Raw genomic sequence first — 18,272 nt, forward strand, 5'->3', positions numbered from 1 at the left:
TACAGTCATGAAAGCTAGACAATGTGATAATGAATTAAAAATTGTGCATTTTGTTAATTGAAAAAAAAGAGCAGAAAAAAAACTGGTAATTAATAATGGAAATCGATGAGGCAAAAGTGTTTTGCTCCAGCCGTTTAGGAAAATATTGGAACCCGTTCCTCAATGGAATCAGATCTCGGTTCTCAGTCCTAAGTGGGAGAGGGTGAGGAGTTTCTTACTTGAACCCCTTGTGGTGCAGCTCAGGGGGCAGGGTGGTGGGGAGAAAGAGCTCAAAGTAGCTGATTGCTCTTTGCATGGTGACATCAAAGGGGCAGAGTAGTGGTCGCCACTCCTCCAGCATCTCCTGAGTAGCTGACTCTGGGAAATATCTATATGAACAGAAACAGAATCACAATTAGCTTTAGCTGTTTGCTTTTTTTTTTTTTTTAATTGAGGCCATGACAGGTGACGGCACTAAAAAGGGTTAAGAGAATTTAACACAAGATATACTGACACGCTAACAACCTAATGCTGGTTGAGCTGTGCCAAACTAATATGATCAGCTTATGAACAGGTATGTGTGGACACTTGAAGCATCTCAACCAGCAGAGCAGCTTAGAGAGCGCTACAAGGAAGCTCAAGCCTCTTAGATCCCTTCCAAATCACATCTTCACATGCCACAACACAGTCATCAGGCACTGGACACTGACACCCATAGAATGTACGGAAGCTAATTTCGGCCTTAATAGTACATTGGCAATAAGTACTGTGAGATATTGTGAACAGCCCTAGCTGCACCAATATAAATACATGGTTATAAGTGTGTGTGCATGCCTGTACCTTTCCATTACAGACTGGGCTACCTATGAATTAGCAGCTGCTGTAATTTTCATGCCGGAGTGCAATGTTCCAAAAAGGGGGAGATTACAAGTTATAAACCTGGCACATTTTTAGCTGTTTTTAGGGTAAATCCTGTGGTGCCACCAGGCTCACAGTCTAACTGGGGGATTTTCATGGTTCATCATGTGCTTGAGGCTTGAGTAAACCCAGGGGGTCACTTCAGTTCATCTACTTTATAGCCTCCTCAATGGCCACACCATTCCCTAGAGGACTAGAAAATACTGCTGCTTCCAACCCAGGCTGCTTCCCTCTGCCTCACCACTGATCCATAGTGGGACTGCAGCTGACCACAAATCACTCTCTCTTCTCACAGTAACAGGAAACTCTCACACAAGACAGAATTAGATGAGATAATAGGATTATCAGCCTAAGTGCAAACTGAGGGACTGAGCCCTGGCGCTCGTCTCAGATATGCGCACACGCACAACTTATCATAATCAAGGACCTGCTGGTGAGGGCAAAGCTATATTTGCTTCGGCATGATAAGGCTTGTGAGTGATGCCTAATATGCAATACTGGGCTGTTTCATCTACTACATTATTCACAATATGCCCAACATTCAGCTGGAGGACTTCTTTTCTCCATCAGCCAAGCTTGACACAATTGTTTTTTTTTTCTATCCATCCATCCTCTGGTGATTACATCTCTTATCCAGTCAATAAAAGGACTGCTGAGACAAGCACTTAAATGCACACAGACTTGTAAACCCAGTGTTTCTCACACATAGACTTTACTTGGGCGGGCCGCCCAGGTATATTAACGGCCGCCAAAGTATATTTGGCGACCCATTTTAGCATTTTTTATTTTTATTTTTTTATCCGTCCGAGAGAACGACGATCGATTAACTAGTGGACAATCTCCCCTCGCTCTACCCCTTCAGGGTTTCCCACACATAGAAAACTTTGTGGCGGAGCGCCACAATATCAGCACTGACCGCTACCAATTTTCTTTTTTTTCACTATTTAATCATAGAACTGCGCATAGCGCATTGATTCGCTCAGCCCCTAATTGCTCCACGTGACCTCTGTTTCTCGCTCTCTATTTCTCTGTCTCTCGCTCTCTCTCTCGCTTGCTCTCTTTGTTGCTCCCCCTCTCTCTCTCTGTCTCTCTCTCTCTCTCTCTCTCTCTCGCTCACTCGCTCTCTCACCGGACCCGTCTGTTCGCTTCCCACTGCACACGCGTGAGGGATATTTTTTTTCCATGCCAAGAAGACGGCCGACTGAATTCCCGAAAAGAAGAACTAACAGTTAACGTTACTCGGAATACAGCTGAGTTTCCGAGATTAGCACGCTGTATAGCCTAGCTGCTAGTCAGTATCCACCGAGTGGACTGATAACGTTAATATTAACTTTTTAACTCTGACTCTGAATGTTTGCTCCCTCAATCCAGATTAATATTGAAAAATATTTTCAAAGAAGGAAAAGGACTCTTCCTGAGGTGGAGCAGAGACAGTCTGGACCAGAGGAGCTGCTGAGCAGTAAAACAGAGCAGATAATAATGTCAAAGGCTAGTAATGTAACGATGTAAAGATACAGGTGAGACTGACAGCACAGAGAGATGTAGCAGGGCAGAGGGGCAGAAAAGCAGATTTCTCTGTAAAAGGGGTTTCATTTCTATTCTTCACCTTATAGACAAAAGCAAGCAACAAACAGAACAGTGTAGCACTGTTTATATTTTTAAGTTATGTTATCTTTGACACAAAGTACTTTAGATATATAAAGGTTAGTTATTTGTTTGACAAATGGAACTATTTAAAATGGAGCACATTAGATAATGTACCCCCCCCCCCCCCCCCCCCCACCGTTGCCAACCCACCTACCACCACAAATACATTCGAATTCTGTGGGAAACATGGAAACCTCTGATGTTGACAAAACAGTTCTTCAGTTCATTTTCCTTTTCCAACCTTCCAGTGGCCTAAATCAAAAAAGATTGACAGACAGGCAGATCAATGATATTAAAGTGTACTTACGGTCTGCAGCTTTTCACAAGGGTTTTCAACACACTTTCCACAGAGCTGGAATAAAGGAAGTGAAAAAGAAATGTAGTGAGATGTCAACACAAACACAGAAACATTGATGTTAGGGTGACAGTTAAACAATTTGCACACCAATGCAATTAGACTTAGTCTGACTGCATGCACACAGCAAATTCTTTACACATTTGACTGGTGTACAGTGAAACAGTCATTAATAGAAAATCATAAGGGGCTGGTGTATAGTGAGGAAACTGTGATACAATGGCATTAATAGACTACATTGACTTCACTGTCAGAACCATAATAACTGTTGCCAATAGTGGCTAACCTTCCTGGCTGGCCGCAGGCCAATATACAGAATTTGAGTGTTAATGGATCCCATTCATAATATGTATGCCCCCTTTAATTCATCCACTGCTGTAACAATTTGTTTGAAATGGTTTTGGATTTGCTACTATTAATAAAGCTTTCTTTTGCGTAAGCAACTCCTGACATGTTTATCTTCACAGATGGTCTGCAAAGGTAGGACTCTGGTCACATAACCGTGTCGAAAGCTCTGGACCAATATAACCACAGCCTTTGAGCTCCCCTCCCACAATCCCACCTATCCGCTCACATGCAAGCTCAAGCCATACCTTACTGGAACTCCTCTGCCAATCCCATTCAACAACTGGTTACTTATCTCTAAATCAGTTGTGTCTTTTAAGTCAACTTACTACAGATTTAATTCAATAAACTAACAGCTAGATCAAGGGTGACCCTCTGCCAGCCCATTTGCAAGTATCTAAATGCACGGTATTGCCCAATGTTTAACTGTAACACTGTAAGCCCACAACACACAGGCCACAGATCAGCATCAAACTCATGCACTGCAAATTCCAACATCAACAAGACCAGAGCCTAAACCTGAGTGTCCCATTGCAAAGTGCACCGACACTCAAAACCCCAGGGAGAGGGAACCCCAAATTCTATGACCTTAGTGTTTGAGCTGGAGTGAAACATTACGTTCACCCCACTACATTCCAGAAGGGGAGGAAACGTGACAAGAGCTTGTGCTCCCTCATGACTTCTGAAAATATAGCAGTGCAGAGTTGGCTAACTTCAAAAGAAGCTACAGTAGGAAGAGGGGTGTGAACAGCAAAACCTCCCTGGAAGTGGGTCAGATGATAGATAGATAAATGGTTGAGATCATTGAATGAATGTAAATAACAACACTAGTGCTAAGCATATGTAGTAATATCCTGTATTATTTCCTAATATAGTCATTTGTATTTTGTTACTACTTGCTGCCACATAATTCACTATAGGCGACATATTGGGAAAATAACCTGATAGTAGATCAAGAGATCCAAACAAAATCAAACAAACTAACATATAGTGTATAAAAATATGACTTTGACACAGTTGAGATGGGGGGATAGGAGGAGGGTATAAAATCTGTTAGCTGCAGTGCGACAGTCTCCAATATGAGTGGAATGTTAACATTGATATTGTATTGAGTTTTCTCCTATCACATCAAACAAGCTGCGTGGGGGTGTCCAGTGTATTTTTTGTTGTCATTTTCACATGCAATGTATAAAAAAATAAAATAAAAAAAAAAACAAGTGCCTCAAATGATGAATTCAAAGTAAAACACAAAGAGAAGTATTGTCCTTACCACCTCTGAACCAATTTTATCATTATGAGTTTAGAGGATGAACGAGGCCGTGGAGAACTGAATGTGAAAGGAGACAAAGGCATAAAGAACACATTCAGCACACGACAAAGTGCCAATCACTCCAAATATGAACATTTTATACATCTATTTATACAATTTACTATCACCATGTTCAGCTTATGCAATCAGACTATCATGTATGGTGTTCATACATATGTATTAAAAAAATGAGCTGGCAATCAGCCAAGGCAGCTTGCTTTTCTCAGTTGTAACTTAATGGTGATGTGCTAGCAAGGCATTTTTGTGAGAAACATACAATGTTTCCATAGCACCATAAAAGAGCACCTCGCACTGCTTGCTGTAAGAATGGCATAGGGGTTGTCCAAGGGTGTAACATAGGGTAGGTGGTCAGACATTTAAACTTTGCCTCCGAAACTGCACTGAGTGCACAGTTCTCAGTGAACACTGTTACTTAGGAGTACAGCTAGTTGCAGAGTACAGAGTTTGCCAGATGTGTTCTGCCCTCAAATTGGTCAAATTATTTGAAAGCAATTAGATTTCATTCAAAATAACCTAAGAGCAATCAACTGGACAAAACTGACTTATGAAACCATCTTGTTATACAAAGAAAGACATACAGTATGATGTCTAAAATACATTGTTTACGTTTCACTGAAGGTCAAATGTCAATGTAAAAAAAATAGGTACACTTGTTAAGTCAGGAGATGAGCCACAATGTTCTGTTAGCAATCTGTCTGTATTATTGTTTGTACCGCACATAATTAATAAACGGAAGTAAAAAAAAAAACCCAACTCATTGTTTGTATCATCAATGAGGTCTAAAATCATTAGTAGCGGATGGATACTCTGAAAACATCTGGCAAACTTATAAGTAGGGGTAACTATCATTTAAAAACAAAGGCAGCTAACCCCAACTAAAATGGGTGGGCTTTTGTTTCCTAATCTAAAAGCAATCTGAACAAGGGGGAAATGGTCAATCATGTTTTGGTGAATAATGTAAGGCCAATAAGGTTATAATCCTCCCCTATCCACCTTCTTCACGCATGACTCCCAGGTTTTAGAGATATTTAACTGGTATAACGTTTACAGTTTTCAGTACTTTTAGTCTCATTCAAGTTCCTGCGCAGTCAACCATCAACATTAGCTGTTCCAGTAACAGGAGTGTTGTCACTTGATAACTTGTTTTCCTTACAGTGGAGTACAGATGCACCAAAATGTTTATTGTGTGTTCTGGGATAATTTTTTCAATTAATAATTTTGCCTATTAGCAAAAGTTTTGGAATAGGGTTTGGGGAAAAGAAAAATATCAGTGATTAACACACACTCCAGAGGGAAAGTTATGTTGGAGGCTGCTGAAAGTGTTGGACTGATGGTGAAAAAAAGAAAAAGAAAGAAAGAAAAGACTATCATTTTCAAATCTGGATAAACTATAACACCAAAAGAGTTCAGCAGTACAATCCCTGGCTTAAAACTATGTTATCTAATGTCTCACTAAAACAAATGAGGGGACATTTAGAGTGCAATTTAAAAGTACTAGTACACCATTGAATGCTATTTCCAGGATGGATATATTCAATAAAAAAGAATTACAATAATAAAAGGAAACAAACAGGGGCATACTTGGGAAACCAGTTGAGGCCAAGATGCTCGGTCTTGGAGTACAGGATCCTGTCCTGTAGCTCATACAGCGGCCTCCAAGGCAACTCCAGATCCTCCCTTGAGAGTAGTTCTCTTTTCCTATTAGATGGATCAGATTGAGCAGACAGACAAACAGATAAGGATAAAACTAAGCATTCTAGCTCATTGTCTTTACGTGTCACACAGTTTCTTCCATATAAATAAGAGACACCACGATGTGTTAGCAATTATCGATGGCCAATTTAGGGCAGATTTTTAAAATCTAGCTTAACTAGATTTTAATGTGCAACATTGAAGGGGGAAACAATTTGTGCTGAACTCGGTATGTGTGCAAGTTTGCTGAGTAACACTGATGAGGCCCACTCTTACTTTAGGAGGTTGATAAGCAGGCGAGCAAGGCCCTGCATCATGCTGATCTCCAGTTTAGGGATTGTCACTAGCTCATAGAGCAACTTGATGAACAGCACATGGTCCTCTTTGCTGAACTTCCGTCCATACAGGCGCATGTACCTAAATAAGAGGTACAGAGATCATTGGGATCATTTCACACATTTCTACATGCATAATATGAGAAGTGCTGAAAACACCAGTCGACAGCATGCACAACACCAACTCAACAAGGTGCTTGTGTTCCCTCTGATGTAATATAAACACACAATATGGAATATTACAAACAAGCCACAATTCAAACTAGTCAGGAGAAATAATGTATGTTCAATAAAAAGAGGCAACATTGTTGAAATAACACAACCTAAGCTGAATAAGCTTTGGTGAGACCCTAAAATTGACTCTTAAAAAATGTTTGTATCTCTACTGGAGCGCCAAAATACCAGCAAACAGAATCTGGGTCAACCCGAGAGCAAACTTTCCATCTCTCTGAGCCGGCAGTGACTCACTCTTGGACAGAGCAGTCTGCCAGCATGAGGACTGAAACGGATTAAAAACAGCCCAGCAACCGAGTGAAACAAAATGAAACAGCACCCCAAGTAACCCACTGTAATATTGATAATATTTGTGCTATAGCAATGCGATTCTATTACAACATAATCGAAAGTTGAAAGAAAAAAACACAGGGGGTGAAAAATCAGATCTGCAATTTGTTGTCTTTTAAAGCACAAATCCAATATTGTCACTTGATTAATCCATTTATTTTTCCAGCTGAGGGGCAATAACAAAGGACACCAGACACTATGACCAGGTGAAACATATATACATATAAGAGTCTAAAAAACATATGTTGCCAACACATCAAAAGGCAGCTGAGTTTAAATAAGACACAATTGAAATAACTTGATAGCAGTTCATCAAAGCAATGCTTCTTTAACGACATGTATGATAAAGAAAATGTTTTCTTGTTTTCGTTATGAAATATCTGGTAGCTTGGCTCTCTGCTACAAAAACAAATGCCGACCCCCCAACACTGTCGTCGACAGGAGTGACCATGACATGGCACTGTGCTACACTGCCTGGGTCATCGATTGGGTATTTTCTACCGCTTACACTCTATTGCTTCCTGAGTATGTAACCTAAACCGCCCATTTTCAGACATGATGTCCTGGGCAATTTGCGAGCATACATAGCCAACATTTAAGCATGAGGACATGCCGGGTTACGATAAATAGTATGGGCTATCACTGGCTTAGCAAGCAAGCTAACACTAGAGAGTTTTGAATCACCCATTGGCCACGGTGAATGTGTGCAACTGCAACAAGTACTAAACTAACTGAATTAACAGTTAGCTAACGTTAACATCATTACAATTGGCTATTCTGACCCAGATTGGACTAGGTAAAAGTGTTAGTTTATTAAGATGATCAATATTATTAAATTGGAGAGGCAATCTGAAATGTTGTCAGACGGCAGTCGAACAGACACACACACAATATCAAACATTGAAGTATAACGTTAATTTTAGGCTACAATTGGCTTGCGTTACTCCAAGACTCTCAGATTGAGAACACAATGAAACAACCAGCAACCGTTTGGTTAGCTAGCGTTACTTACGTGGAAAGTTTCCTTGTCCAAAACAGCACACCGGGCCATATCTCTCTGAGCTGGACTGCTCGGCCCAAGTTTCCTTTTATTTTACTCAGTAAATCATTGGATTCGCCATCTAATCTATCCGCGTACGGCAGGAGTTTGTTGTATACGATGTCTTTTTGAGGGACAAATCCTAATGTGTCAGACGCTGCTTTTTTCATATTCCAAATTCCAAACGTAGCTAGCTTCACTAGCTAATTTTATTCTGTTCTACTTCGGGTTCCCACTGCACGTTGCTGTGCTATCTAGCTAATGTAACAGCTAGCAATTTCCCAGCTAGCTACCCTCAGTTGACGTATGGTAAGCTTAGTGAGATGGCCCACACAGTGGCTAAGTTATGCAGCGAACAACTTATGTCACGCTAGCTAACGTTAGCTAGCTAAAGTTAAGTTAGCTTCCGTTACCAGCTAATATAGCCCCAATGTCATCGCATAGAAATGTTAAGGCTAACGAAAAAAATAAGTACATCCACAGAACGCGTTGGCACTCGAATTCTTCTCTTTCAGCTACCTAAATCTCATAACCTGCTAACTGTCTAGCTAAAGTTAGCTTGCTAACAAGAAAACACAGTCATCTGAATCCCAAGGACTGTCAACGTCGAATGATTCGTCCAACTCCTGCACAGCGCAGACGACACCCAGCTGTACACCAAACTCGTCATATCCGCTAGTAACATGAGAACTACACTTCCCAACATTCTCCTCTCCATTCATGCTTTTTATAAATGTTTATCCTCTGCCCTGTCAAACAGGATGACTTGAAATCCACTTAAGACCTCAGGGGTATTTCTACCGCAGTGATTTGTTGCTCACTCTATATTCAGCTGAACGACCTCATGTGGTGGGCAAGGGCAAGTCTGGCAAAGTATTAGAGGATAAAAAAAACTCAGACTGTAGCCTAATTAGTTGATGAAAACACCTCATCCACTCCCCACCAATATGTACGCACACATTTATATGCCAATGTATGTAAGGACATTTTCGGGGCATGCATGTGTTCACACATTCAAAATCAGGACATGGCATGTATTTCTGTTCATCTGCTACAGTAGCTGGTTCATCCCAAAATTCACCAGGTACTTTCACAATTTACCAGACTATTATTGAGACTAGAATATGACCTCGGATTAAAGGTTGGTTACCTGCCATAGTGGCTGGTACTACAGGTAGAGTAGACAAACCTAACAGCCGCTGCCAAACTTTTCCAATTTGGCTGGTAAATGGTATTAATTTTCCAATTTCTTCAAATCCTATCACCCGCTCCATCAGTAGGTGTAACCCGAATCCTAAAAATAATCTCAAACTGTAATGTAATAGTCCTCTCTATTTCTTAAACATTAGCACCCTATGGGTGTCATATGTCACCCTCTGGTGGTTGCAAAAACAGTGACAAATGGTTGACTTCTTTATGGGGAATTTGATATAAATTATATTGCAGACTGCTTCGAATTACACGACAGGGATTCCATATTAAAGTATCGTTAATATTGCTGCTACTACTATTAATGATGATGACGATGATGATAATGATAATACTACTACTACTACTACTACTACTACTAGGTTACTACTACTACTACTACTAATGATAATAATAATAATAATGATAATATATAGGAGCACTCCTGCTTTGTTGATTGTAATTAATTGAATTGAGCTGCTGACAACAAAACTGCAAAAGTGATTTTATGGATTTACTGCTCTGAACTTCATTATAGGTTATGGTTTCTAACCTTATCCTCTCAAAAGTGACTATCCTAGTGAAGTTCATGTAGTTAATTATTCGTAATTCATCCATTATTGATCAAATTACAAATGTCTTTGTGTTTGTCAATGGGGAAAAAAAACATGCAAGTATTACAGTATAACAATATAATACTGTAATACTTTCATGAGGAAGTACCATGGATGTGTACCGATAGAACCTCCTTGATGTGTACCCTCCTCATTGGGACTGACATCTTGGAAGTCCTTCTCTTGAGTTTTATCAGTCAGTACGGTAGTTGGATAATGACTGCCATCTTGTGGTTTAATACGGAAGTACACCGTGAGAGGAGAAGGCATCAATCAAATCACTGTCAGCTCTGGAGGATTGCTGGGAGCTTTGGATGGGTTGTGGGAGCAGCATTTAAAAGAGTATGGTTTAGACAGTTTACATTATAGTCTAGTAATAACAGTGCCAGGGGTCCCGCCGTGCAAAGTCCTGGAGCAATGATGGATCTTTTAATTGAATGGTGACTAAGGCAAGATGCGACAGCTATGATGTTAATGGATGTTAATGGAGCAAAACATCTGACAAATGGAAGTGTAGGAGTACAGGTCAATATTCTAGTGTTTAAGATCAAAATATGTCAGAGATCAACTGTCAGTCTATTCTGCAGAAATGCTGGCAAGAATTGTGTCACTGGATGGAACAAGTAGGCTAAGTCCAGATAATAAGTCATGTGTTCTAATTCTTAACCTTTGGAGAGTGTATATTCTTGGCAGTCTGGTGGTGATTTATTGATGGAGGTGAATTTAGAAATAGGAAAGAACAAGTGATGCCAGCTGGCTGAGATTTGGGGATACCTACTTGGGCATACAGGTTTGGATTCTAGGTTCTGGGTCAAATGTTTAGCTTCACACTCCAGCTCAACGGGTGGCGGTATACCTTTTCGTTGGCTGCGAGGAGCTAGTAAAACTCCAAAGAAGAAGAAGAGGGGCGTCCCACTCTGCCCATATTTCCGGGTACCACAACTGTCAACTTGAAGTTCTGCGAAGTTTGCACCAAAAACAACAAACAAAAAACATAATATAATACTTTTATGCCAAAAAACATCTAATCATAGTAACAGTTGTGTGCGGCGGCAAAAATGTAGGAGGCAATTCCATGGAGGCGAGCGCGTGCAGGCACTTTTGCAGACCGGAAGACGTTTATTGTGTGATACGTGTTCTGTAGCATAGACAATCTTTGGTAGAGTATAACGAAATTCCGTTGTTATGTGGTTTCTAAGCAACCTGTCTGCTGCTTCTAGCTAGGAAATTTCCCTCGAAGTGCTGCTCTACGCCTAGTCCGACATAAACCTACTTCATCTTTAGTGTTTTCGTAACGACAATAACCGACAGATAGTTGAAGAGTCTGTGGTTGAAAATGACTTACAGTTTGCTGTTGACTCTTCCTGATATACTTAACCTGGGCTATGTTTAACTGCAGTTAATTAGCGTTACCTTTGTTCTCTGGAAGTTTGCTTGGACCTAAGAGGAACCAAGATGATGGTAGAAAAGCTCAGTTTGACCTGTGATAGACTCATATCACACCGGCAGCTCGCATGCTGTCATTCGTACTGTGTCATACCATTGCGTTGCAAGGAATTGCTGGTTTACAGTCATGTGGACACAGAGCAGAAGGTTTGTCAACCCAGAGAACAAGTTTAGCTAATATCATATAAGAAGTTTAAGACTTTTACAGGACCTGCAGACACTTTGAATTGATATATTTACTGGAGTCTATGTCCAAATCTTTGTCCACAGCCCTTGCTACTAACTGGCCACCATGGTGACATCAGTGCCATGGCTTTTGGGAAAGGCAGCAAGCCAGTCCTCCTTTGCTCTGCCTCTGCTGATTATATCATTGTCTGGGATATTGAACTGTGCCTGAGAAGAAGGAGGGAGGGTAAGGAAAGAGTTGTGACAGCAGATCAGAGTTACTCTGTCCCTTTACCACAGTCAACTTACCATGTTGTTGGTCAGAGTTTGGTCAAATGATTCTTAATTTATTTAGTTCAGTGTTGATGATTCCTTTCACATTCAGAGATTGAAGTTACTTTTGCCGTCATAGTGCAAAAAATTCAAAATTACACATTACTAGAATTACCTGAGCAGTTCATATCAGAGAAATAATGTTTTTCATCTAGGCCTGTTCAGCAGTGGTGGGCCACCACAGCAAAAACATCACTGAAACACATCACTGAAACACCACATTTTAGTGGTGCAACCTATTTAGGACCAAAACTGGAACCAAAACCACCACAGCTAAAAATACCTCAGAAACACAAAGTGCCTAAATGCCCTAGAAAATGATGAGTCGATGTCTTTTCAGGCCTTTATCAGTAGAGGTGGTTCTCTTATATTCCTCTCTCCTATTCTGAAAGATTTTTATGTGATTTCACTTTGTTTTGGAAGCAGGGGTATGATTTCAGTTTAGTTTCATTTTTTTCATAAACTTCAGTTTTTACTTTTATCTCTGTTCACTAAATCATTTGTCCAATGTCCTACTTGTAGCCTTAGTTTCAGTGAACTATAGCAACCTTGTTGTATAGGCTATATATCTATGCTTATGCTGTAATTTGGTAGTGTGAATTCCTGAGTGAAAATCACTACAATCCTGCCATCTAGTGAAATATCACTGTCATTTCTACTATGCTCATGAAGGTCTGCTGGTTGGAGCATTAACAGAAATGTACCATTACAATTTGTTTGCAGGCATAGTTGCAGCTGGGACAGTTATTGGGACGTTACTGGGCGAAGTGGTCCATCTTTCATTCTGTTTCTCTGATGAACGAGTGGCTGCATGCTCTGGAACTACAGTATATATACTCAGCTCAAAGGTACAAGATGCTGCATGTTTTTGCACAGTTAAAAGGGAGTATCAGAATTTGAGTGCTCAAATACTTGAGCAATTTTTTTTTAAACTGAAAATGGTTCTTTCTAAATAGAGTCAGATTATGCTCATTCCTCAATACTAATTCCTACAAACAAGCAGAAAAAGTCCAACAATTTGAGGCATTTCAATACCATTGATATTTTGTTATAAATTCTTTTGCCCATATGGATTACAAATATTACTGTACCTCCATGTGCTGTTCTGTGATTCATTGGATTCAAGTCACAGTATCTTCTAATCAGCTGGGATTTTATATATCCTTTATTACTGATGGTTGAATAGATAGGCTGAATCACTTAATTTAATCCAAGTGTAATCATTTTGTCCATGCCAGAGACAGGACGTGATCTCTATGGTGACTGGTCACCTGGGACCGTTGACAGCAGCAGAGTTCTGTCCCTGGAATAAGGAAATTCTCGTTACCATATCAGAAGACCGGACTTTTAAGGTACTGATTTAAGATTCACAAATTATAGATTTAAAATTGTAGATTTATCACACTTTTGATTCAGTAAATATGATGCATCTTCATATCACTCAGCTAAATAGTTGAAGCCATACACAACATATTAAATTACTGTGCATGTTGTATACTTAACTGGGTTTGAATAACTATAAACTACTCTGCCTTGACTTTTTTTTTTTAACAGGTGTGGGATTTAAAAACAGAATCAGTTCACTACCAGTCTTTTGTACTGTCAGGTATGATATAACCAGATAAAACTTTGATGGAGTAAATTAATCTGTACGTATTTACCTTTCCTCAATAACAATCAGTTGCTTGAGCAAGTCATTGAATCTTATATCAGCTTTACATTATCTACTACTAGCCACTAGTAGTAGTATAAAAAGTGTTACTGCTTAGTTTGTATTACTGGTGATGCCTATGAAAGATAACATGTCTTGCACTGTGAATGTGTATAACTGTGCCATGGTGTAGCAGGGCCTTGCTGAAAAATAAGAAGTATCATATGCTCAGCCAACCTACCCAAGGCAAATACTGTAAAGGTTCTCTACTGTTATATATTGCGTGTTTCTGTGTAGAATGCTCACTGTTGTGTCCTTGTGTTCATCAGCGTCTCCATTGCTCAGTGTGTTTTTCTTGGAGGAGAGTAGGCAGCTCATCACTGGCTCAACTAATGGAGAGGTTAGTGACTGTGTAGCATGAGGTCAACAGCTCAAAATCAAAATTAGAGCCTTAAATCCCACAAGCTGTGTAACTAACCTGAATCTTCTGGGTTTAGGTGTGGTGCTTTTCTCTACTTGATGACCACAAGTGTCACTTAGTGACCAACATGGACATTCAGAAGATGCAAAAAAGACATCAAAGGCACCAAGAGACTGTGGCCCAGCAAGCAGGTGGTGTTACAGATCCATCAAAGTGACGACATAACCGTGATACAGAGGATTTATTACAGGCTTTTGGATTGTTTTTATGAAACACTGTTTTTTCTAGTCTCATACTCAGACTCATAAATGGAATGAAGTAACACTACTGTATGGATGTTTCTTTCCAGGAGTCATGCATGAAGAACAACCAGATACATATAAAGTGGAGACTTCAATACCCATTCTCAGAATGGCTTTGTGTAGCCCATCTACTGACACTGATGATGAGCAGAAAAGGTAAGAAAACCATCTATGTATATCTTTATGAAGCTAATCCTAAAATTATGAAACAAGTTATGTTGGAGATATAATATCCATTAATTCATTTGTCATTCATTTGAGGCTACCAGGCAGGCCTGGTAAGCCCAAATGTGTAGTGAGAGGTCTTTCATGAGGGTGTCCTGGTGGCTCAGTGGTCTAAGGTGCGACCATGTAAATGCGGCGTCCTGGGTTCTAGTCCGGCACCTTTTTCGCATGTCATTCCCCAATCTTTCCTGTCTATCTCTACTTTGAACTGTCAAATAAAGGTGAAAATGCCCCAAAACAAATACTCCTTGTTGGTGCTTGTCATGGTGGCAACCCATGGTGGCAACCCAAGAACCTGTCAAGCTGAAAAAGGAGGCCTTCTGGGCCTGGTTGGCACGGGGGACTCCTGACTCAGCAGAGAGGTACCAGCAGGCCAGAAAGGCTGCAGCTGCGGTAGTTGCAGAAGCGAAAGCCTCGAATCGAGGAATCACACTGCTCAGCCTTCTTGGAAATCCTGGGAAAGCCTATGCCAACGTGCTGGAAAGGAGGCTCCGGCTGATTGTTGAACCGCGGATTCAGGAGGAACAATGCTGATTCCATCCTGGTTGCGGAATAGTGGACCAGCTTTTTACCCTCACAGATAATCAAGGGGTCATGGGAATTTGCTAATCCTGTCTACATATGTTTTGTGGATTTGGAAAAGGCTTATGAGCATGTTCATCGAAGTATCTTGTAGGAGGTTCTGCGGGAGTATGGGGTGCTGGAGTCTGTGTTTGCATTCTTGGCATTCAGTCAAGCTTGTTCAAGACTCCACTGGAGCAGTTTGCAGCTGAAAGTGACACAGTTGGGATGAGGACCAGCACCGCCAATTCTGAGTCCACGGCTCTCTCCTGAAAAAAGTGGCATGTTCCATCCAGGTGAGGGGTGAGCAACTGTCCCGAGTGGAAGAGTTCTTGGGATCTTATTCATGAGTGAGGGTAAGAAGGATCATGAGATAGACTGCTGGTTGGTGCATTGATTTACCAGTCAATCTTTGTTCCAACCCTCACCTATGGCCACAAGCTTTGGGTGGTGACCAAAAGAATGAGATTACAGATACAACTCTGGGATGTCTGGGCTGCTCTGCTTGCACTGTTTTCACTGTGACCCTGACCCGGATAAGCAGCTAGAAAATCAATTGATGGATGGATCTTATTATGTGACTTTACCACAAGGAATAACAAGTCACAGCCATCTCATATTGTTTGAGGAGGAATTCATAGCATCTGCATAGAGACCAGTCTCGATTGCTCGATTTGTTCTTGTTTCCACAAACTAAAAGTTGTAAGTGATCCAGGAAAATATGATGTAAGCAATTGAAATATATAATTGTCATGAAAAAAATATAAATATTGCATATTTGTCCTATTAACACTACATAAATGTCATACTGTCACAAAGGTCTGGAAACATTTCTAAACTTAAAATATCTTTATTAGTACAGGCTAATTGGTATGCATGTTTCCACAGCAATCACAGGAAACTGTGATAGCAGCATTAACAGTTTCAGGCTGTCAAAACATTTGATGCTGTCATAATAAGCAGGCACTTATAAAGCACAGGCACAATCTCTCTACTTGTGTTGCGCATTATTGGAATGAAATGGACAAAATGGCCAGGACACCAGTCTCTGACCTTGATTCCTTATGCTGGGTACCAAGCATATGATATCAGAGCAGCATCTACATCATCTTTACTCATGTGCCTAACTGACGCTTTAGCCTACAGTGCAACTGAAGTAATGTATTGTACGGATGCATGATATATATCAGCAACCTTGTGGAAGTGAAGGAAGGAATGAGTGCTTCTGTGCGGGAAGTAGATAATCACAGAGGATCCTGTGACTCCACTCGACAACTCTCCTCTCCTCTCCTCTCCTCTCCTCTCCTCTCCTCTCCTCTCCTCTCCTCTCCTCTCCTCTCCTCACCTCCCCTCCCCTCTCCTCTCCTCTCCTCTCCTCTCCTCTCCTCACCTCCCCTCCCCTCTCCTCTCCTCTCCTCTGCCCTCCCTTCACCCTGCCTTCTCTATGTGGCAGTAGTTTCCATCTTCCTGTGTGTACATGATTTAGACTACATTAAGTCAAGGGAAAATTCAGACTTGGATCAAAACCTCAGTCCTAGTGTGCATGCCTTGCCATTCCATCACATCAGTATGTTTTTCTTTAGTATGTGGTTACATTGTCTTCTCTCAAATTTTGTGAAACAAAGTCCCTTTTAAGGGAAAGCCTGTAACGCTGTTTCTCCATTTGGTTCTCCATGGTCTCCTGCAGAGACAACAGCTGGTTATGCATTGGAAGCTCTGATGGCTTGTACCTGGTTGACCTGGCTACCTCCGAACTCCTATCTGCGCTACATTTTAAAGGTATGCTGCTGGCGGTACTGCTGCTCCCACTGCTGCTGCTGTGATAGGTTTGCACATGTTTGCACAACCAAGGCACCATCATTTCACCATCAGCAGAAATTCTATCAGCTCAATATTTCTTTTTTTTTCTTCCAAGAAGCAGTGTTATTGATTTTAAACTCCATGGGGAATTTATTGCTCCTTTCCTTTCTAGCATTCTTCTTTGCTTTGACGTTCAAAGTTGTAGCTGAGTACTCTAAGTGTAGTAGCACACAATTTATTTTGTCTGAGGAAGGTAACATGACTTCCTGCAGAAGACAGTAAATACGATACATCTTAAGCATTCTGGTTATCGGCTTGATGCCAGAAAGAAGTAGTGTAAGTTTGCAGGAGAAGATATGGCCTCTAGTCCTTACCCTTAAGCAGATTCCAGTTCGGCCTGTCTGATGGTAATTGCATGCCACTGTAGTACTGTGACAGCAAAGCCCACCTATGATACCAAAGATTCTGAAATATCAAAGTATCATAGATGCCTTAAGTACTGATCAGGTCCAAAAAAGACACCTCATTGTTATGTTAATGCTGTATGGACAAAAAGATGCATCTCAACATTTAAGAATATAATGACAAGAAGATAAACTACCAAGAGATGTGGTTGTCTTGCCATTTTGCATTCTTTGGATCTGATGTAATTCAGTAAGGCCCCTTTTGCTTTGTACAGTGATACTACTTTTTACTGTGATACTTAGGATCCAGTATATTAGGGAGCATGCCCCTGCAGTCAGTAGGATAAGATGTGCATGTCCCAAGAGATGGTACAACTTAATCACTCAGATGCTGATCAAAATTCTCTTTTATTTACAATCAATCATATTCAAGGTGTCACAGTATGAAAAAAAACATATTCTTAACAGGAAATTTTTCACTTTCATGTGTGAATGTGTTGGCTTACCATATAAGTTTTCCATATAACTTTAAATGTTAATTTGAGTATGGTACAACAGCTGATACATGGTCATGAACTGGAAACAGGATGCGGCCTAATCCATGGTTGATGTTCATTCCTCTAGATTACCCCAGCCTGAGCATCACAGTGGCTGGGTCATGGTCCATCTCTCCAGCGTGGGATAACAGTGTGAGTAACTCCAATACTTTCTTGATAAACCGGAGTCATATGCCGCAGTTAAACATGTCTTTTTTCAATGTGACTTTTATCATCCAATCACACCAGGGTGCATTAAGTGGGCGGGTCTGAACATTCCCAGATCGGATTTTGCTCACGTTATGATCCGTTTAGCCAGACCACATGCAGAGGAACGTTCAAACCTGGCCAGTTAATGCATCCTGGCATTATGGGATGATAAAAGTCGTATGAAAAGCCAAGTGTAACCATGGCATTTGTGA

General features: G+C 40.7%; 2 protein-coding genes across 3 annotated transcripts in view; one reads left to right on the top strand and one right to left on the bottom strand.

Annotated features, from left to right (window-relative positions):
• Nucleotides 1–8,796, bottom strand: part of psme4a (proteasome activator subunit 4a) — a 32,624-nt gene extending 23,828 nt beyond the window's left edge. The window contains exons 1-6 of one of the 2 annotated variants that reach the window (XM_071898007.2): nucleotides 8,178–8,796; nucleotides 6,543–6,683; nucleotides 6,156–6,272; nucleotides 4,515–4,571; nucleotides 2,852–2,896; nucleotides 219–368 (exon numbers count right to left, since the gene is read on the bottom strand). In XM_071898007.2, coding sequence (XP_071754108.1) covers nucleotides 219–368; nucleotides 2,852–2,896; nucleotides 4,515–4,571; nucleotides 6,156–6,272; nucleotides 6,543–6,683; nucleotides 8,178–8,374 — 707 coding nt within the window. In that variant the 5' untranslated portion in view covers nucleotides 8,375–8,796. The remainder of the gene's footprint in view (nucleotides 1–218; nucleotides 369–2,851; nucleotides 2,897–4,514; nucleotides 4,572–6,155; nucleotides 6,273–6,542; nucleotides 6,684–8,177) is intronic. The other variant, XM_071898010.2, reaches the window with a different exon arrangement.
• A 2,665-nt stretch (nucleotides 8,797–11,461) lies between these two features.
• wdr27 (WD repeat domain 27) overlaps nucleotides 11,462–18,272 on the top strand; it is a 58,129-nt gene continuing 51,318 nt past the window's right edge. The window contains exons 1-9 of the mRNA XM_071898040.2: nucleotides 11,462–11,599; nucleotides 11,723–11,864; nucleotides 12,674–12,798; nucleotides 13,189–13,302; nucleotides 13,505–13,556; nucleotides 13,931–14,001; nucleotides 14,099–14,235; nucleotides 16,798–16,889; nucleotides 17,939–18,003. Coding sequence (XP_071754141.2) covers nucleotides 11,462–11,599; nucleotides 11,723–11,864; nucleotides 12,674–12,798; nucleotides 13,189–13,302; nucleotides 13,505–13,556; nucleotides 13,931–14,001; nucleotides 14,099–14,235; nucleotides 16,798–16,889; nucleotides 17,939–18,003 — 936 coding nt within the window. The remainder of the gene's footprint in view (nucleotides 11,600–11,722; nucleotides 11,865–12,673; nucleotides 12,799–13,188; nucleotides 13,303–13,504; nucleotides 13,557–13,930; nucleotides 14,002–14,098; nucleotides 14,236–16,797; nucleotides 16,890–17,938; nucleotides 18,004–18,272) is intronic.

This window comes from Centroberyx gerrardi, chromosome 15 (genome assembly GCF_048128805.1).
Source record: "Centroberyx gerrardi isolate f3 chromosome 15, fCenGer3.hap1.cur.20231027, whole genome shotgun sequence".
In the NCBI taxonomy this organism is placed as follows: Eukaryota; Metazoa; Chordata; class Actinopteri; order Beryciformes; family Berycidae; genus Centroberyx; species Centroberyx gerrardi.